A 21827-nucleotide genomic window follows, 5' to 3' on the forward strand; every position below is an offset into this window, starting at 1 on the left:
GCCCAGACCACTTTCTATAAATCTGGGGGGCTTTTTGTAATTTTCGAAAATCAAAGCAATTATTGTCCAGTGCCTGCAGATGGTTAAGAATGGGAGATGTTAATTTCCAACACCTAACAGCATATGCGAAAAGCTTGAAATCATCCAGGATTGGCTCCCTGTCCACCAAGTTAAACAATCAATATTTCCATCACCAAAAATAGTAGTGTATATCATCTACAAGACGACTTCTAATGTCATGGCCTCTGCCACCTAGAAGAAACTACTTTGTATGTTATTTATTTGGATGACATGAAGCTTAAATTTCTTGCCTGGTTAATGATCAGCAGAGGCACAGGAACATTCTCACATGCAAGTTCCCCTCCATGCCACACTCCATCCTGCCATTAATCTATCCTCCCATTCTTTCACTGTCATTTTGTTAAGATCCTGGATCTCTCTTCCCAGCAGCAATGGGGATGTACTGAACTCCCATAGACTGCAGTGGTTCAAGAAAGTGACTTAATGCTTTCCTTTCCAGAACAATTAAGGATTGACAATAAGTACTGGCCTTGTCAGCAACGCCCACATCCCATGAATGAAGTAAAAAGAAAGGGATTGTCACTGACTACCCTCACTCTTATGTAGTTGATTTTACATGACCAAGTTGTGTTTGGAGAGTATGGTGAGAGAAGAGATTAAACACTGTTTTAGCATGTCTAGCCTCTTATCCCTTGTATTCAGAATTTAACTAGGAAGAAGAAATTAAGATAAAAACAGAAGAACAAGTACACTTAATACTTGCCCAGAGGATTTGAGACCAATGGTGATGGCTGAAAAGTCATTGCAAAATCCAACATAGCCCTCTTTGTCAGTTCTTTATGAACAGTCAGACTTGGATACTGTAACACTCAAGTGTTCTGACGACTCCTACTCAGAATATGAGGCCATGCATGGAACCAGGCAGGGAGCTAAAAAGAAAACAGTAATCATCAGATTGATTCTCCTGCTCATGTTTGTTTTGCAAAAGCCGGTACTATGCTATGTTCTTTTACTTTCTCATTGATGGGGCAGTTGGAATTACTCTGGCGTCTGTTTTCAGTTAGTGTTCGCCGGTTCTAACGGACACTGGATAATTTGAGATTGACTAGCACCTCTGAAGGGAAAAACAATGACTGCAGATGCTGGAAACCAGATTCTGGATTAGTGGTGCTGGAAGAGCACAGCAGTTCAGGCAGCATCCAAGGAGCAGCGAAATCGACATTTTGGGCAAAAGTCCTTCATCAGGAATAAAGGCACCTCTGAATTTGTTTCATTTTGGAAAGCATTAGCTACGTGATCTCCTTCATAATACTTTGTGTATGTTATTTATTTGGATGACATTAAGCTTAAGTTACTTGCCTGGTTAATCTCAATTAACCTCTTGTAAAGACTAGTTGGTGTTGTAAATGGTGTGGTCATTGTTTCAACATGGGTGTGTTGGTGCATTTAAACTGTCTTTTTGAATTTGTATTTGAATTTGTGGACTTGCCTTCCAACTCTGAATTGCTTTATGGTCAGACTAATTTAATTCTAATGTCATTTTGTTCCGATGAAAGAGCATTATTTTAAATATTTTGTTGGGGCAATCTTTTGAGTATTGGTGTAGTTCAGATTTTAATCTGAAATAAGTCCTGCTGTATGAAAACTTTCTTTTTTGGCTTTATCGTCATTCTGTTTAATTCATAAGAGTGAAAGGTTCAACCCTAGCAGCCTGTGTCTGAAATTGAATTTCCATGCAAATGGCAAGATTCAACATCAGTATGCAAATAGCCTGGATTCTTCTGCTCTAATCTGAGTTTGTTGTGCTCTCCTAACAAGTTAGTGATAGATTCATCCATTGCTTTGACAGATGGGTATTCAATAAACAAATGCTGTTTGAACTCGATTGATATTTTCCCCTAAATCTGTCATTTGTCAGTTATTGACTAAGTGTTGGAGCTGATTTCCTAGAAAGCTAGGAGTAGGAATACTATTTTATGAGCTGTTACATTGTTTTGGAACTTTGGAAGGGAGAAAAAGATCAAAACAATGGCACTTTAAAAAGGAAGAAGAGACATAAAGACAGTGACCACATGGGAAGTGGATCAAATGGAGCACTCAACCTGCACACCTGTCTGACCCGGCAGTAACCTGCACAGCTAAGGGCCTTTGCTGTTTGGTTTCAAGAATGCTTTGGCAGTTTATAAATCATGAGGGGCAATGATAGGGAAGACTTTGGCTATTCACCCTGGGATAGGGGACTCTAAAATGAAAGGGTGTAGGTTTAAGGTGAGAGGGGAAAAACTTGCAAGGAATCTAAAAGGGCAACTTTTTCACGCAAAGGGTGGTGTGTGTATGAAATGAACTGCCAGAGGAATTGGTGTCAGACCAGTACATAACAACAACTAAAAGGCATCTGGACAGGTATATGAATCGGAAGGTTTTAGAGGTATATGGGCCAAATGCTAGCAAATGGGACTAGACTTATTTAGGATATCTGATCACAGATGAGTTTCTGTGCTGTACTGCTCTGACTCTCAGCAGGAGTAGGTAAAGACAGTAATGAGTATTATACAGCCATAAAAAGAGAGTAAACATGTGAAAAGTTTAAAAATTGTAATGCTAGTAAGAAATTGAGAAGTACTAGAGATTGAAGGGAGAAGCTGGAGAGGATGCCAGTTAGGATAATATCTCCACAGCTTTATTTCCGATGTAGCTGTTGATGAGCATTTGACTTACCATGTCACACCACAGCACCAATCCATCCACCCTGAAAAAAATAGTAAATGATATAACAAAAAAGAAAGCAGCTAACAAGAAAGCGGTTGAAGACAGGACAGATAAAGGGAAAAACCAACCAGATGGCACAGACCAATAACTGCATTCTCAGACTTGTCATGTTCAATGATATGGGTGATCAATTAATTGCGTAAAGTTTGTTATGGTGGGATTAACAGCACACTTCTCTATCTTTGTCAGATGCAATTGTTCCTGCAGGTACTCGTTAAACATTTTACGTTTTAATGACTTCTGAACATTGGAAATGTTTTTCTGTTGAAAATTTGTTTGACAAGATTTAACTGTATAATAGAACTGACATTGCATTTATTGTCACATTCAACAATTGGGAATGGGCTCTGTTCTTGACGGTTGGTGTTGTTAACTTTTAACTATTTGCAGCCAATGTAAAGTGCCAGGTAACTTAAGCTGTAAAAAGGTTGAATATACAGCTGCTATATCTCAGTATAAGTCCTTTACAGCGTTTAATGGACTTTTGCATGCTTTTAACATTTTGTGATTCAATTTTAGGTTGGAGCATACCTGAAGTCTCCTAAATTTCCAGTTTGGATACTTGGCAGTGAAACGCATCTAACTGTATTCTTCGCAAAGGTAACTTTCACTGTTCTGAAATGCTGCTTTCCCTGAAGTCTCACATTTTACATGTCTTTCTTTTACAATTTTGCTTACCTGTGAATTAAATTGAATTTATTGTCATGTACCGAGGCACAGTGAAAAGCTTTGTCTTGCGAGCAATACAGGCAGATCACATAGTTAAGTAGCATAGATAAGTAAATAATAGGAAAGCAGTGACAAAAACACAAACACAGGTACAGGCGAATGTCAAAATTTTGAGTCCATCCAGTATTCTAACAACATTAGGGTAGAAACTGTTTTTGAAACCAGCTGGTGCGTGTGTTCAGGCTTTTGTACCTTCTCCCTGATAGTAGAGGTTGTAGAAAAACATTTCCGGGCGGGATGGATCTTTGAGAATGCTGGCGGCCTTTGCTTGACAGTAGACCTGGTAGATGGATTCTATAGATGGCAGGTTCGTCTTTGAATGCCCAGGCTGAGTTCACCACTCTCTGTAACTGTCTCGGATCTTGAATGGTACAGTTGCCATACCAGGTAGTGATACATCCAGACAGAATGCTATCGATCATTCACCTGTAAACGTTGGCAAGGGTATTCGCTGTCATGCCAAATTTCCTCAACTGCCTGAGGAAGAAGAGACATTGGGTTTTTCTAACCAGTGCATCCACATGATTCCAAGAAAGCTTGTAGTCTCTTTCGTCGCCATCTGAGATACGACCAACAATGGTGGTGTCATCAGCGAACTTGTAAATGGTGTTAGTCTGGTATTTGGCAATGCAGTCATGGGTATACAGCGAGTGCAGTAGGGGGCTGAGTGCGCACCCCTCGGGGGCTGCAATGTTGTGTGTTACTGAGGGTGAAATATTGTTCCCAGTCTTCACTGATTGTGGCCTCTGCGTCATGAAACTGAGCATCCATTTGCAGAGTGGGTCTTAGCCGAGATCACTAAGTTTATTAATCAGTCTCAAGGGGATAAGTGTTGAAGGCTGAACTGTAGTCAATGAGTAGGATTTTTACGTAGCTGTTCTTGGTGTCAAGATGTTCTGGGGAGAAGTGAAGGGCAAGCGATATGGCATCTGTTGGTCCGATAGGCAAATTGGAGTGGGTCAAGAGTAGTGGGGAGGCTGGAGTAGATTAATGCCATGACCAGCCTTTCAAAACACTTCATGACCAATGAAGTTAGGGCTACTGGGCCTTCTTAGGCACAGGGATGATGTTGGCCCTCTTGAAACAGGCAGGGACAGTGGCATGCTGCAGGGAGAAGTTGAAGATGCCCAAGAAGACTTCTGCCAGTTGATCTGCACGTGCTCTGAGTGCACGGCCTGGTACTCCATCTAGTCCCATCACTTTCCTTGGATTCACACAAAGGAAAACTGATCTGACCTCTGATGCAGTGACTGTTGGGATATGTTTGTCAGTACTTGTCAGAATAGGTGTTACCTCTCTGCCGCAAGTCTGCTCAAAGCAAGCACAGAATGCGTTGAGATGGTGTGGGAGGGATGTTCATCGTCTGCTATGTTGCACTATCTCTTTTTAGAACCTGTGATGTAATTCAGTTCTTGCCATAGTCACCAGGTGTCTGTCTGGGTCTCTAGTTTGCATCGGTATTGGTCCTTGTCTGTCTTAATGGCTCTGTGAAGGTCATACTTGGATTCCTTATATTTGAGTGGGTCTCGTGACCTCAAGGCCTCATGCCTGGTTTTAGCAGGTTCTGTATGTCCTGATTCATCCAGGGTTTCCTGTTGGAAACACCCGGATTGACTTCCTCGGTGTGCAGTCCTCCACACACTTGCTGATAGAGTCTGTGACGGTGGTAGCGTATTCATCCAAGGTACCAGCGGACTGTTTGAACTTGGCCCAATCAGCCTATTCCAGACAGCACTGCAGTTGATCCTCTGCCTTCTCCAACCAGCACTGGACCTGTATCCGCTGTGCAAAGTAGGTGTACCTTTTTCACATACTGCAAACCTTATCTTTGTCTCCGAACAGTTTTAAAGATAAAAATAATCATGAACTTTATTTCTGGAACAGAAAATGCATGCTCCACAAGTGTCTCATACTGTGCATGTGAAGTGTGTGCATGGATTGTTGTTTGCAAACTTCATCATTTAGAAGGTTTTGAGGAATGTAACAACTGTAAATGGTTGGACTTTACTAGCTCATTTTTGAATTAAAGGGAAACAACTCCTTTGAAAAATTATACTCCAAATACTTTGAGCACAGATTTATTGTTTTCTGGATGCATTATCTGTAATAAAACATTTACAACAGTGGATGTTGGGAAGGAAGTATGAATAGCTAAGCAAGTTATTTTTGTAGTTTATTTTCTCATTTCTCTGAAAAGAACAAACATTGAAGTACGCCATCTTGGGAACATCAACGTAAGCAGAAACTGGGATTTTTCTTTTCAGAAGCATTTCCATTTTTTATCTTTTATTGGACATGGCTGATATGATTGTACTGAATTACCATCACTTCTTTAGAGAAGGTATTGATGATCTACCATTCTGAATTGTTGCTTCCCAATGTCATTTGATAAGAAATTTCAGGATTCTAATCCACCAGTGACAAATTAGTATGTGTCCAAGTGTCATGAAGTTGTAGGTGTGTACTTTACCTTTCAGAGAGTTTGCAGGCAAGTGTCATGTGACTCGCTCGCAGTCAGTGTGTGCTGGAAAATTGAAAGCTATAACATTGTTGTAACCTAGATACCTCAATTGTTTTCACAGCAGTTTGAATTTAGCCAATCAGTTTAAATTATGCCCTAAGATAATAAAACCCAATTGAATTTGAATTTTACTGTTTCGACAACATTGAATCAATTAGACAATTCGATGTATGGTGTATAAAAAGCAGACATTTTGGACAGTTAGCCAGAAAGACCACCATCTGTCATTTGAAAGACTGCTATTCACCACACTCTGTCAAAGGTACCTTTTTTGTGTGAAGCATCTTTGCAGCGGAAGACTGAAGACGATCCAGGGAGATCTACAAATTGAGGATGATCAAACAACCAGCCGTTGTCTGGTTTTGAAAATGGAATTGCTGTAAATTCAATAGGGGCTTTATTGGATCAGTTCATTGTCATAGAGTGGCAGATAGATAATAGATCTTTGAGAAAGGAGGCTTGTGTTGTAAATAGTTGTTTAATGTTCATTTTAAAGTTAAAAGAATAATTTTTTTTTCCTTAAGTAGTGGAACTTTGGTGGTTCTCTGTCATTCATACATTAACAGATTGAGGCAAGGTGAACTTTTGTGTGTTTGGTTTAATTAGCAGAAGGGTTTACTGCCGTGTCAGAATACCAAGTCAGAATGATGCATGACTTGGGAGGGAAACTTGCACAGCTGGTTTCTGAAATATTGCTCCTGTTGTTCATTTTGAAGGTTGCAATCATTGGGCTGTGCAGGGCTGTTAGGGACAAAAAAAATTATGATCTCCGAGAGTAGGTTTTATTCTTTGAAATTTGAAAAGCTAGGTATTTGCTAAAAGAATGAAGCAAAAACTAAAGAACTGTGTATAGGACAAAATCAAAGCACGTGTATATTAATAATTGCATTCTATCTTACATAGTCATTCAGCCATGTTAGCAGAGAAAGACTATTTAAGCTGAACAAACTTCATTGTTCACTGAAATTGTTCAATGTGATTTCTTTCCGCAACAGATAAGGGAGTAAGGTCAGCTATGACAGGGCAACATTGGAATCCTTTGTGACTCTCAGTAGAGCCAAACAGGGCTGTGTTCTAGTGCTAACATTCTTCTCTTCACTGCCATCTGATTAAAATGGACATCCTTTGGAGATGAACAGCAGTAAATTTCCGTGGTAGATAGAAGGGGCGGCATTTGATGGTGAGGAATTCAAGGTTTGGGGAACAATGGCTTCCCAGAGTTGCAATGATTGTGCACCACAAGTTGCTTTAAAAAGCAAACCCCTCCACCCTTTGTCTTACCTGAGGATGCTGTGCAATCCATACGATGGATAGAAAAACCATCAGCCTGAAGTGCACAGCCAGGAATGGATGTGTTGAGCCAGGTTTCTGTGAAGCAGTGTGTGCAGCAGTCCCGCAGTTCACGCTGGAAGCTGAGCCATGATCCGAGTTCATCCACCTTGTTCTCCAGAGATTGTTCTCCAGAATTCCTGAAGAAGGGCTTTTGCCCGAAACGTCGATTCTCCTGTTCCTTGGATGCTGCCTGACCTGCTGCGCTTTTCTAGCAACACATTTTCAGCTCTGATCTCCAGCATCTGCAGTCCTCACTTTCTCCTCCAGAGATTATACATTTGCTCGGAGTAAGCTAGAAGTGGGGCGGGGTGGGAAATCTTGAAACCGCATAGTCTCAGTCTTATTAGCAGGCGGGCATGCTTACCCCACTTCCTCGCAGGTTTCTTACATTTGAGTGGAATGGTGGAGTGGATTGTGGCTGCTTCCAGTTAAGTGATCCTACCTGTGGAGCAGGTAGATTGCAGTTTAATGTATTTTTGCAAGGGTCTGCTTAGGATCCAGTGTAGCAGATACTTGACTGTAGTTATTTTACCGGAGGGAGTATGCTTATGGCCCAATAGAGAAGTTCCTGGTTTCTGTTGCTGCCAATTTGTTGCTTCAGGTCCAGCCACGTTTTTTTGCAGAGGTGTTTGAGCTGCTCTCTAAGGTATGTTCTGATAGATTTCATGTCAGGCAGGCTCTTCTGGGGTCGGGAGCGTTTCGTGTCAGTTCTCCTTCCTGGGGTGGGTTTCTCGGGTGCCTCCATTTTCCGGCAGGCCCCAAACCTGGGGCTCACATAAGCTGCCTCCAGCTGGCCTGGTCTCCTTCCGGGGTGGTCGGATGGGTCGTAGGCACCAGATAGTCTGCTGCCTTCATCCAGTAAGCTGGCTTTGAGGATCGGAGGAGCTTCAAACTTGACTTTAGATAAAACAGTTATTAGTAATGTTTAAAAGTATGCTACTAAGTTTAAAGAGTGTAGAATGATTGTAGGAAATAGGAAACTTCAATCTGGACACAGGAGCTCGCAATGAGTCGAGCGTAGCCAGCACCATCTTGTTAGACGCCAGATATGACCTGTTTCCTCCCAGTTTCCAATGCATCTTTAAATATGAAGCCTTCTTCAGAAATGCCCAAAATTGAAAGTAAGACTGAAAAAGTTATTCTCTAAGCTATGGGTATTTCCTTTAAGCTTAAAAAACGTTCAGAAATATCTAACAGAATTCTTGAGGCACAATTGTTTACCTTGCTAAAAAGAAACATGTCATGATTACAGAAACATTCCAGTTAATTATTAATTCCTTCGGACATACAGAAAAACCCATATGTCACAATTTCAAAATCTATAAACATAATACTATGTAGAATAGATACATGGATAAATCTCACCGTGTTCGTCACACCAGTAACTTGGCTCAAATGAGTTTACAGGGAGCTCCTGATTGCTTGTCTGCTGTTCTGGGTGCTCATTGATACACGAGTTCTTAATCATTCTCAAGTGCCCTCTGAAATTGCACAGAAAGCTGCAAGCAGAACCTAGAGTCCATGGATGGCACCTTCCAACCTGTGAACATTCCCAATATTTTTTGGGGTATACCTACACCAAAACATTCAAGATGGCAGCTCACCTCGACCTTCTCAAGGGCATTTCGAATTTCCATTTCACTGCTATTAAAACAATTAAGTTAAAGTATAAAGTATTTGCAATGTAAAGACATGATTTTGTCTGCAAAATGTGTAGTGGTTGCTCTGACTGTTGCTGTCATGGATAGACGCACTTACAACAGGTAGTGGTCAATGTGGAGTAGCAGTGATTCATCAGTCATATTGGTGTAATACTTGATAATCAATAGAAAATTTTCCGATGCACGACAAAAGCAGAAATTGCTAGAGAAGCTCAGACCTAGATCTGTGGAGAGAAAGCAGAGTTAACGTTTCAAGTCCAATGAACCTTCAGAACTTGAGATTCCTTGTCCATGTTTGAGCTGACGCCAAGGCATTACATGCAGTCTTGTGATATCATTGAGGACTCTCAGTGCAGCAACTCCTTGCCTGTACACCATTGGTAGGTCTGTCCTGTAGGTGTGTCAAGGCATACCCAGGCATGGTGACAGTTGTGCCTTGTAAATTTTTGGTAAGGTATTATTTAGAGTATGATTACATCAGGCTGTTACTTGACTAGTCTGTGGATCAGGCGAAAGTGAATAATGCAGATGCTGGAGATGAGAGTCGAGAGTGTGGTGTTGGAAAAGCACAGCTGGTCAGGCAGCATCCGAGGAGCAGGAAAATTGACATTTCGGGCATTACTGATCAAGGGCTTTTGCCCGGAACGTCGAATTTCCTGCTGCTCGGATGCTGCCTGATCTACTGTACTTTTCCAGTACCCCACTCTAGTATGTGGATCAGTTCTCCCAATTTTGGCACATGCCCAGGTATTTGTAATGAAGACATCACATGGTCTAAAGGATATGTTTTATCTTTTGTATTGTAGTTTCTGGTGCCTAGATTGATGTCAGGTGGTCTGTCCAACTTCTTTTAGAATTTGTACTGATTTATTTTTTCATTCATGGAATGTGGACTGCGCCAGCATTTATTACCCATCTGTAAATGCCCTTGAGAAGGTAGAGGTGAGCTGCCATCTTGAACGTTTTGGTGTAGGTATACCCCAAATAATATTGGGAATGTTCACAGGTTGGACGGTGCCATCCATGGACTCTTGAGGTTCTGCTTGCAACTTTCTGTGCAATTTCAGAGGGCACTTGAGAGTCAGCACATTTCTGGGGTTCTGGAACATGACAAATCCTAAAGGCTATAAGTAAACCAGATGGATTTTTGCTATCAACTGTAATTATGTGTTCATGTTTAAAATGACTTTTTAGTTACAGATTTTGAATTCACTATCTGCCATGATGGGAATCTAATCCATTACTGTGAATGTTACCCTAGAGTACTGGATTACTAGACCAATGGCATTACCATTATGCTATGTCTTATCAGACTCACTGACAGAGTAAGATTGAATTCAATCGTTTTTCTGATCCATTTAGAAAACAAAAGGAAGCTGATATACTTAGGTGTAACCATTTTGAAACTTACAGTATCTTTTGGGGAAAGAAACCCACTGATTTGGCTAATTTGGACAATGTGATTCCAATCCCCACCAGCGTGATGCACACTTACACCTGAATTCACCCAACAAGCCAACTAAGTATATTAAACTCCAGGTGATAACAGCCTGCCACCAAACATAGGGCAACCAAAGATGGGGAGTAAATGCAAATGAGAGGGTTTTAAGTGGTGTCCACATCCTAAGGATGAAACAGTAAAATTTGGGGTTATATGTTGTCGTGACCAAACAGGGTGAAGAGAAATGCCCAAGAAAACTGTATTGTCTTCTCTATTCATGTTTAACTTGTTTCTTTTAAAAATTGACAACCTTGCCAGAATCCTAAAATGGCTGACATTGATCACATGATCTTTTTAAAATGTTCTGAATCCCTGCATTGTATGAACATTCCAGCTAAATCTAAAAGGTCCAGGTTTGGTGATGGAGCTGTCTACTTCCAACCAGCTCTGAAACAAAACAAGACATTAAGACTTATTATGATCAAATGGATAATGCTTTTACAGTTACCTCATCACCTCTCAAAAAAACTGATGTGTTAAATATATCAAACTTAGCTTAATAACCTTGCAATTAGCCCACATAAGTCCTGAAGTATGTATCTTTCTAATGTAATCAGAATTTGAGCTTGTAAAATTGTGTAAGCATACAATTCCTATACCTACCTTTGAGAAAGTCGTCCTGGATTCAAGTCCCACCTATACCAGAGATGTGTCATAACTTCTCTGGATGGGTTGATTAAAATTATATACAATTCTGGGATTTGAAATCAGTTGCTGCTGACCTCCATAGGGAGTGCAAGACTCCAGGTTGAGTTGGCTGCCTGCCTTTGGCCCTCCATCTGTCTTCAGTTCCTGGCTGGAAAGGAGCCTTTTAAGAAGGAAAAGCTACTGGACTGAGTTCACTAGGGAAGCAATAATTGGACATTGATCTCTGGGAAGTTCTAACTCACATTAACATTTTTTAAACTCTGGTTTTACCAAAACTGATGATTTATAACTTATCTCCTTTCCTGTTCTTAATTTCTTAATAAACAATATTTCATCTTTAATTTGTTAGCTGTATATTTATTTCAAATATTTGGATCTCAATACCCAGGCTTTATGGAACATTGTTTGCCTGACTTCAGTAAGGAATGGGGAGAAAAAGGGAAACAAACAATACCTTGCTGTCTCAGGCTTAAAATGTGGAAAAGCAATCATAATTTACCTTTTGCCTCTGAGTGTGTAATAAATTCTGGATGGTTTTGCTGAATGGATTCAATTTCTTGCTTAGAGTTCTAATGGAACCCAATTTGAATATGACACATATTTTCTAAATGTTTTGTGGCTAAATTAGGGTTTCAGAAAGTTTTGAAATATGTGGTTAAGATTTCCTTTTCAGTCCAGTTGATGTGACCTGTGTTTTTGGTGCCGATCCTATTGTCAAAGAGTAATATATATACTAAGCATTTATACCCACCTGTGAGTAATGATGGCTAATTGATAAACTAACTGAAGGAGGAGAGTCCACACACTTTCCTATCTCCCGTGTTGGGGAAGCCCAACAATTAGAAGCAAAAATCAAGGCTGCAGAGTTTGCAACCATCAACAGTCAGAAATGCCAAGTAGGCGATCTATCTCGACTTCCCCAGCAGAGTGGATGCCTGACTTCAGTTAATTCAATTTATTTCACAAAATGGAAGTATTGAGGGAAGGCACTGCATACCACAAAGACTTTAGACCCTGGCAAAATTCCAGCAAAGGTACTGAACATGCTCCAGAATGAGCCCTGCACCCTAGTGAAGTTGTTCTAATACAGCTCTAATGGAAAATGGTTCGTCTTGTCCACAAAAAGCAGGACAAATCTCACCCAGACAGTTACCTACCTATCTGCCTAATCTAGATTATCACCTAAGTGAAGGAAAGGGTTGTCAGTAGCATAGTCAAGCAGTCATTTGTGTTCCAGCAGAGCCTGTATGCTCCTGACCTCATCACAGCTTTGATCTAAACATGGGCAAAAAAGCTAAACTTCAGAGGTGAGGTGAGATTAACTGCCCTTTACATCAAGGCAGCGTTTGACAGAGTATGGCATCAAGGACCCCAAATAAAACTGGAATCACTGCTAATCAAGGGAAAAATTCTGTACTAGTTGAAGTCATGCCTTATGCAAAGAATGATACTTGTGGTTGTTGCAGCTTCCCATCTGAGCCCCAAGCTATCACTGCAGAAGTTCCTCATGATAGTGACTTGATGCCCAATCATCTGCAACTGCTTCATCGCTGTGTCTCCCACTATCATTACACCAAAAGTAGGAATGTGCATCAAAGATTAGCATTTGTAATTCTTCAGGTACTGAAACATCCTTTTCCTTACACAGCAAGACCTAAACAACATTCAGGCTTGCCCTGGCAAGTAGCCAGTGAAGCCCATAATGCACAAGGGCCAAGAAATAACTGTCTCCAACATTGGCAAATCTAATCATCTCCTTTTGACATTCAATACATTACTATTACTAAATGCCAATGGCAAATCACTGATGTTGATAAATGACCTGAAACAGAACTCGACCAATCTGACTCAGTTTAGCACTGTTGCCTCACAGCGCCAGGAACCCGGGTTTAATTCCAGCCTCAGGCGACTATGGAATTTACACATTCTCCTAGTGTCTGCATGGATTTTTTCTGGCTGCTCCAGTTTCCTCCCACAATCCAAAGATTGCCTTCACTCAATACTTATATTATTGGGGCGGCACGGTGGCACAGTGGTTAGCACTGCTGCCTCACAGCACCAGAGACCCGGGTTCAACTCCCGCCTCAGGCGACTGACTGTGTGGAGTTTGCACATTCTCCCTGTGTCTGCGTGGGTTTCCTCCGGTTTCCTCCCACAGTCCAAAGATGTGCAGGTTAGGTGAATTGGCCAATGCTCAATTGCCCGTAGTTTTAGTTGAAGAGGTAAATGTAGGGGAATGGGTCTGGGTGGATTGCGCTTCGGTGGGTCGGTGTGGACTTGTTGGGCCGAAGGGCCTGTTTCCACACTGTAATCTAATCTAATCTAAAAGGTGAAATAAATTGAATTAACTGCAGGTTGGGTGAATTGGCCATGCTAAATTGCCCATAGTGTACAGGGATGTGTAGGATAGGTGCATTAGTCAGGGATAAATGTATAATAATAGGGTAGGGAAATGGGTTTGGGTGGGATACACTTCAAAGGTTTGGTATGGACTTTTGGGTCGAAGGGCCTGTTTCCATACTGAAGGGATTTTATGATAACTGTGGCTACAAGAGCAAGTAAGAGGCTAGGAATTCTGCAGTGATTAATGTCCCTCCTTACTCCTCAAAATCATGCAATATTCAAGTCAGTCAGGTAATGGAATATTCTCCACTTGCCTGGATACTTCACAGTTACAATAACTCTGAAGAAGCTCAACACCATTCAGGCCAAAGTAGCCCATTTGATTGGCAAGCCATTCATAATTTTCAACATTTATTTCCTCCAACACTGACACAGTGGTGTGTGTCGTCTTCAGATGCAGTACAACATCTTAACCAGTCCTCCTTCAATAATAACTTTTAAACATTCAGCCTGTGCTGCCTAGAAGGACAAGGGCAGCAGATACATGAGAACATCACCTGCATATTCCCCTCCAACCCACCTAACATCCTGCCTTGGAATAGTACTGCATTTCTTTGTCACTTAATCAAAACTCTGCAATGCCTTTGTAGTATTGTGGATGTATATATCCCCCGTTGACTGTAGCTGTTCAACAAGGCAGCTCACCACCAACCTTTCAAGGACAGATAAGGATGGGTAATAAATACTGGCTTAGCTAGTGATGTCTATATTGTGAGAATATTAATTACTGAGAAAAATAAGAATGGACTTACTTGTGGCACATGTCTTTTTTGAAAAATATATACTATGTGATTAAACTACAGTTGTATCTTGGAGAATGAAAAATGAATATTCCATTGTCTATGCAGTATTTGTATAAGAAGTGTCCAAATTTGAAAGTTAAGTTTATTTCTGAAAGATTGCTTGCAGTAAAAGTGGTTTTTCAATGGACAATCTATTACCTAATCTGAACATGTTAAATGGTCAGAGTCTAATCTCAATAGTTTCTGAAAGAAGACATTGAATCAATTGTAATATCACCAATTTTTATGCATATTGCTATTGTAAATTATTATTAAATTATAACAGTTTAGGTTAGAAACACATAATCTAAGTCACCATGAACTGAACAAACTAGTGACATTTTGGACTAGTCTCCAGTATGTCTAAAGTGCCCAATAGCCTTTTGTTATTATAAGGCAAAGACATGCTGTCACAGCTGTTCCATCAGATAAAATTAATGACAGTGCTGACAGAGATGAAACCAATCTGTAGTATCAAGTTTCTCTCTCCACAATTGCATTGAGTAATCTCCTCAAGTAGGCGTTTGATGTTGGTGAGAATTAATGATATTTACATCCCTACCTTGTCACTGCTGATGGTTAAAGGTTCTTTCTCCTCTAAAGAAGTCTCACCTTTGACCTCAATGGGATTGCACTGGATTGATTTTAAGGTAATGCCAGTTGGAGAAACACACCAGAGGCCAGCACATTTGTAAGGCAGCTTTCTGCATCAATTCATTGCTGTCTGCCATAAGTTAATAATTTTACAGCAAGAAGATTTTCTGAGAATGTTGGTTACTGGGAATAAAAATAAGAATGGATTTACATGTGGCAGATGCTTTCTGTTTTACTTTTGTCTAATAAAGCATTCTATTAGGGGTAGTCTGTAGATTTTATTCTTATTAATGGTATGGAGCACTCCAACTACGATGGTTTATTTTAACCCAACAATGAACCTATTATTTTTGACAGTTGTAGTGCATACAAATTAGTGAAATATGTTTCCGTTCCTGAGCAATAAATGGATTTTTTAATACTGCTTTCATTTTTAACCTCAATTACTGAGCCACATTTAACTCTTCAGGTTTTTGTCAAATACAAGTCAGTGTGTGTTATGACCAATAGCATCTAGTTGTTTATTGCTTCTAGTCTCTTTCAAGAAGTCCTTTGTCTAAATTAACTCAAGCGCCCAAGTAATTAGTTTGTAATTGTCAATTTTAGAAAAACTCATTTTCTAAAACAGATTTAAAGAGGAAATTTAGCACCTTCGTAATTTTCCGTTACAAGTAAGAGCATCAAAAAAAAGCTAAACAAATGCATTGAGGTTTGTGCTGTCTACTTAAAAACAGTACTGCTACTGCTTTAAGCACTGAAACTGTAATTATTTCATGTTCCTTCCTTGATCAATTCCTGGGCAATATAAAGTGATTGGTATTTACCAAGATGACCTGTCCGGTCCAGTTGCACAACCAGTCTCCAATCAAGTATGAAATACCTTCCATTTAAGGCAGACTGTTCATAGGACAAACCAAGAATTTTTTTGTGGTATGCTTTTTGGAATCCTACTTCTGAAGTTCTTTCGTGGGATGTGAGTATCACTGCAAGATTCATTTAGTGTCCACCCTTAAACGGTTTGAGATTGTGGCCATCAGCCAAATTCTGGAAGCACTACTGTCCGTGTTGTGTTGGAACATGCATATGATTGAGAATATTCTATGATCATATGAGGTTCAAAGTCAGAATGATATTGGGAGATCTTGCAGGTGGTGGTCTTCCACGTGCCAGCTGCTGGTGATGTTCTAAATAGTGGAGGTTTGGAATATGCTGCCAAAGGTCGCTTGTCAATTTGTTATAGTGCATCTTATAGATTGTATGTACTGTTGCCACTGTGCACCAGAGGTGGATATAATGAGTATTAAACATGGTAGAAGGGAGTGCCGATTAAGCATACTGCACTAATTGGACGGTGCTAGGGCTGCACTCATCCAGTCCTGTGGAGTGTACTCCTTCACTCCCCTGATTTGTGCAATGTGAATGGTGGACCAGCTTTGGGAATTGAATGGGGTGTTACCCACTACAGAAGGTCTAGCTTCTGACCAGCACTCATAGCAGCTGTAGGATTATGGCTGGTCTATTTGAGTTTCTGGTCTGTTAATACTGGGTGATTCTGCAGGAATAATGCCATTAGATGTCAAGAAATGGTGGTTTGATTCATTCTTGTTAGCCAAGGTCAATGTCTGGTATTTGTGGCATAAATGCACTTGTAAAATCTAATTTGAATGCTGTCTGGTTCTCGCTGCATACACAGACTGCCTCAGTATCTGAGGAATCCACAAAAGGTGCTGAGCATATTTTTATTTAAAATATTACATTTATTTGTGTTTGAAGAGATTTGCTTATTTTACTTTGATCATCTGTCTTTAGTAATTGTTCCTCAGTAAGCTTACTGGAATGATTCTCACTGACATTTTGCATTCAGCAGAGGCTATAACTAGTCCAAATAACTTTCCTGGCTCTCAACAGATTTCCAAAAATTCTTGGCTAATTTTAAGAAAAGTATCTGCTGTAAATAGTAAGTCATTTTAATTTTAGATAATAACCTTGGCTTTCAGTGTTTTTCCTTTCTCTGCTGTACAGAAATTCCAGAGAGGGAATGCAATCTGAACTCTGCATCAGTGTGCAACATTTAGAAATCTAGCTTGTTGGAGAAAGTAAATTAGCTATTAATTTCAGCAATGAAATATTCGGCTTGAAATATTCATCTGGAGTTATCTTTAAAAAAAAAATACAGGAAGTTTTCCTACTTATGCCTGATTATAAATCAGATTGTTTAGTCTTCATGAAGACGCTAAAATTGTGTTTGGGGAAAAGAAATTGCAGTTTTATAGTGACCATTTTATTTCTGAACTCAGTAGGACCAAATAAGGTAGTAAGTTCAAAAGGAATAATGTATCAAGTCAGTATTTAATTTCCTTCAAAGGAATAAGGTAGTTCTTCAATAATAAGAAACAAATCTATTTATGTATAATTGCTTGAGTCTACACATTTGCAGTAAGGGATATTTGTGTTTGTGTCATATACATTTGCAATTGACCTTAATGACTTGATCCATCCAATCTAAATCCGCTATCCAGCTCTTGATGCATCACCTTGTAGGTTACTGCAGCTGAAATGCATATCCCACGTTTTCTTTATTCGCTCATGGGTGGTTGTCAGAAGCTAGGTCCATCCCTAATTGCTCAGGGGTCAGCCTCATTGCTGTGAGTCTGAAGTCACCTGTGGGCCAGGCCAGGCAGATGGCAGATTAGTGAACCGGAAGAATGTCTACAGCCATTGATGGTCATAATATGGTGATAATTAGCCTATCCTTTTTTTTAATTCCAGAAGTTTGTTGAATTCCTATTTCATCATCTGCCATGGCCCTAAACCTTAGTCTGGGATATAACCACTTTGTCAGTGACTCAATTAAATGTTATGTGAGTCTAACAATCTCTGTCTCTGTATACCATTTGATGAAGAGAGTTCCAACCACCACCACTCTCTGAGAGAATAAATCTCCCCCTCCAATCAACTCAAAATTGCCTATTTCATTCTATATCCAGACCCTACTGACTGTGTGACTTCAGCCAAGGATGATGGGGTCCTTCCATCCACACCAGTTAGTTTTCTCCTCCAGCCAGCTCCATTCCAAAAAGTCACTAGCCCACCCAATCCTTCCACGTAAATAAAATGCTTCAATCCATGAAAAAATACTCTCAAATCTTTTGTGTACCCTCACCGTGCGATCACACCTGCAGGGACAGTGATCACAACTGCGAGATTATTTCAGCTGTAGTTTAATCTTGGATTCCGTTTCGGATGCAACTTGCCACTTTGTCTTGAATCCCATTAACTTTTAAATTTTCATGATCGATCTGCCTTGTGGAACCTTATCAACCTTGTTAAAATCCATGCTACTTCAAATACGCCACTCTCATTGACCCACCTTAAACTTTCTCAAAACTTTCAATCATGTTAGTAAAATACAACCTTTCTTTAACAGGTCCGGGTTGTGACACTCAGTTGACTGGACAACTGGTTTGTGATGCAGAACGATCCCAACAGCATGGGTTCAATTTCTGGACTGCCTAATATCACTCCTCCCAGGCATGTCTCTCTAATGCAGCTCTGTGGTAGTCTGGGACTATGGCAACTTTGCCCGTTTAGTAATCCGAGACTCTAGGTTGGTGGACTGATTATGGATTTGAATCCCACCACTGCAGATGGTGAAATTTGAATTCAGTAAAATCAGATGTTTAAAAAAAGCTAATTTAGTAACAAACATAGTGATTATTATAAAAACCCACCTGATTCACAAATATCCTTTTGTGAAGGAAATCTGCCATCCTTACCTGGTCTAACCTACATGTGCTACCAATGGTTTAACTTAGCGAACCACTTAATTGTGTAAAACTGCTACAAAGTCTAAATCATAAAATCCCTACAGTGTGGAAACAGGCCCTTCGGCCCAACAAGTCCACACCGGACCTCCGAAAAGTAACCCACACAGACCCATTTCCCGACCCTATTATTCTACTTTCCCTTGACTAATGCACCTAACCTACACATTCTTGAAACTATGGGCAATTTAGCATGATCAATTCACCTAAGCTGCATATCTTTGGACTGTGGAAGGAAGCAGGAGCACCCGGAGGAAACCCATGCAGGCGCAGGAAGAATGTGCAAACTCCATACAGACAGTCACCCAAGGCTGGAATCAAAGCCGTGTCCCTGGCGCTGTGAGGCAGCAGTGTGCTAACCACTGAGCCACTGTAAATGAAATAATAATTCAGAGCCTAGCTGCTGAAAAATACAGAATCTAGGATTTTGTGCCAAAATGAAGGGAGCTGTCCTGTGGACCAGTCAAACAGCAGCCTGTCGTAATGTAAAAATCTTCGTTAATAATACTACTGGACGAATTGAAACTAAATCTTTCTTCTTAGTTTGTAGCTTTCATTTTGTTTGGTTAGTTAACATTATGGTTGGTAACTGAGACATATTCATGTGATACTATAGATTTTTTTTAATAGCAGAACAGAAATTTATGATACAAAAGGAAGAAATGAGCGCGCTCTCTCAGCATAGAAGATAGTTAGCATGATCTAATAGATACACCAAAACAAACATTCAAAGTTTTCCTCTTCCCATGTTACAAATGCTAAAGTCTAGAGAAATTGCATCTATCTCAACTTAACTGCCTTCTGATAGTTTCCTTATTATGGACTGTAAAGGTAATTTGATAAGTCCTTTCTAAAAGCTCCCAAATCTGAGAGACCGGTTCTAGTAACTGACCTGAAAGTTTCAACTGATAATGATGGTAGAGGACGTTTACCGTGCCATCCGTCAGCACTTGCAAAGAAATGACCTGTTCAGTGATGCTCGGTTTAGTTTTGACAGGGCCACTCAGATCCTACCTCATTACAGTTGTGGTTCGGACATGGTTGAAAGAGCTGAACTTAAGATGCAAGGTAAGAGTGAACAAGCTTAGCATCAAGGCAGCATTTGGCTGAGCATGGCATCAAGGAGCCGTAGCAAAATCAGTCGTTGAGATTTGGGAAAAAACTTGTTAGTGTCGTACCCTGCCATTGAGAAATGGTTCTGGTTGATGGAAGTCAATCATCTCAGCTCCAGGATTTCACAGCAGAAGCTTCTCAAGGTTGTGTTCTTGATACCACCATCCTCAGCTGCTTCGTCAATGACTTCTATCTGTTGTAAAATCAGAAGTCGACATGTTTGTTGATGGTAGCAGAGTGTTCGTTAGGAGTCATGCCACCTCATATACTAAAGTAGTCTGGACCGAAATGAGGTGACACCTAGGCTTCAGTTGCCAAGTAGCAAGTAATATTTGTAATACACTTATGCCAGGCAATGGCCATCTCAAACAAAAGAGAGTCTAGCTATCATCCCTTGACATTCAATGACCTTATCATTGCTGAGTTTCCCCATTATCAATATCCTGGGTTTACACCAGCTGTCTGAACACTTTGGCTTCCTGTCTTCCCAATCCCTGTCTGCCATCTACAAGGCCTGGGTCAGTCAAACAATATTTTCCACTTACCTGCGACAGCGCTTGAAGCATGACACTGCCCAAGGCACCCCATCTACACCCTCTCTATTTCCAAGGGATCATTTTTAACCCACTTACCTCATTGTCAGAAGCTCACTCAGCCCAATGGACGGGTGGTTCTCGACGGGAAAAAGTTTTGATCAGTGATGTGAAGCTGGGATGAGCATTATTACTTCAAAATCCACATTTAAGTTGTGTGGAAAATGTGTCTGCATTATGGTGGTGGCCAGTTGCTCAGTTCAGCTTGGTGGAAGGTTTTCTAAAAAAGGCAGTTTTAGCATTTGCAAAAAACCTGATGCCAAAAGGAAGTTGAAATTTAGGGATTGGGTTTGGATTGTTCATTACCTTCACCACTGACCTATCAGGGCTCCTTCAACAGCACCAAACTTTACCACCTGGAAAAACAAGAGCCATAGATAAATGTCACCACCGTTTACAGTTCCCTTCAAAGCCCCACACCATCTTCACTTGGAATTCTATCACAGTTTTTATTTAAACTGTCACTGTCAGAATCCTGGAACTTCTGTATATCCTCCATGACATAGACCTACCTTCATTTTGGCACCCAAGTGCAATAGATTCCTGATGGAAGGGCTTTTGCCCAAAACGTCGATTTTCCTGCTCGGATGCTGCCTGACCTGTGCTTTTCCAGCAAGACTCTAATCTAGACTCTGGTTTCCAGAATCTACAGCCCTCACTTTTGCCTACCCAAGTGCAATATATTTGCTTGCTTTTCATTCTTGATGTTTACAAGAAATTCTGGTCACTGTTATTACCTTATTTTGTGGGATCTAATTTGGACTGTGTGATATACAGCCCAAGTGAGAGAGAATTGCTCTGGCAACAATTAAACTTGAATAGAGTTAGTCATTCTAGAAACCAATATGTATTCTGTTTTTAGATGTTCTGGATGAAATATGTTTTTATTGAAATTATAATTGAGAGTTTGTTCAGCATGCCAGAAAAATCCTGAAATAACATTTTTATAAAGGTTGTATTTTTTTTAAAGAAAAGTTTTAAATGGCAGATTGGGTTCAAGTAAGTTGGCAGTTGCATGCTTCTGTCTCTAGAACATGCTGTACTAAACAGCATGTTTTACGTGATCAGTCATAGTGTTGCTGTATTGCATTCTGAGTTTGAAGTCCATGTAAGGATTTTTTTTTGAAATATGGAATGAATTCATCCAGTTGGCCAGCAGTAGTAGGTTTGAATTTTAAAGTTCGCAAGAGGAAAAGAATTTGTTTTGGACAGGATGTAAATTCAGTCCTGACAATAATGTCTTTCATCCTTCCTTCGTTTTAGTCATGCATATATAAGCTTCTTAATTGTGATCTTAACCACAGTAAATAGGATAGAGATTGATTATGCCAATTAG

General features: G+C 40.2%; 1 protein-coding gene across 2 annotated transcripts in view; it reads left to right on the top strand.

Moving 5' to 3' along the window:
* Positions 1-21827, top strand: part of mindy3 (MINDY lysine 48 deubiquitinase 3) — a 134788-nt gene that overhangs the window by 42250 nt on the left and 70711 nt on the right. For both annotated transcript variants that reach the window (XM_043690320.2, XM_043690319.2), the window contains exon 10: positions 3310-3390. In XM_043690320.2, coding sequence (XP_043546255.1) covers positions 3310-3390 — 81 coding nt within the window. The remainder of the gene's footprint in view (positions 1-3309; positions 3391-21827) is intronic.

The sequence above is a fragment of the Chiloscyllium plagiosum genome, unplaced genomic scaffold (genome assembly GCF_037043375.1).
Source record: "Chiloscyllium plagiosum isolate Xiang-an unplaced genomic scaffold, Cpla_swu_hap1 HiC_scaffold_5, whole genome shotgun sequence".
NCBI classification, from domain to species: domain Eukaryota; kingdom Metazoa; phylum Chordata; class Chondrichthyes; order Orectolobiformes; family Hemiscylliidae; genus Chiloscyllium; species Chiloscyllium plagiosum.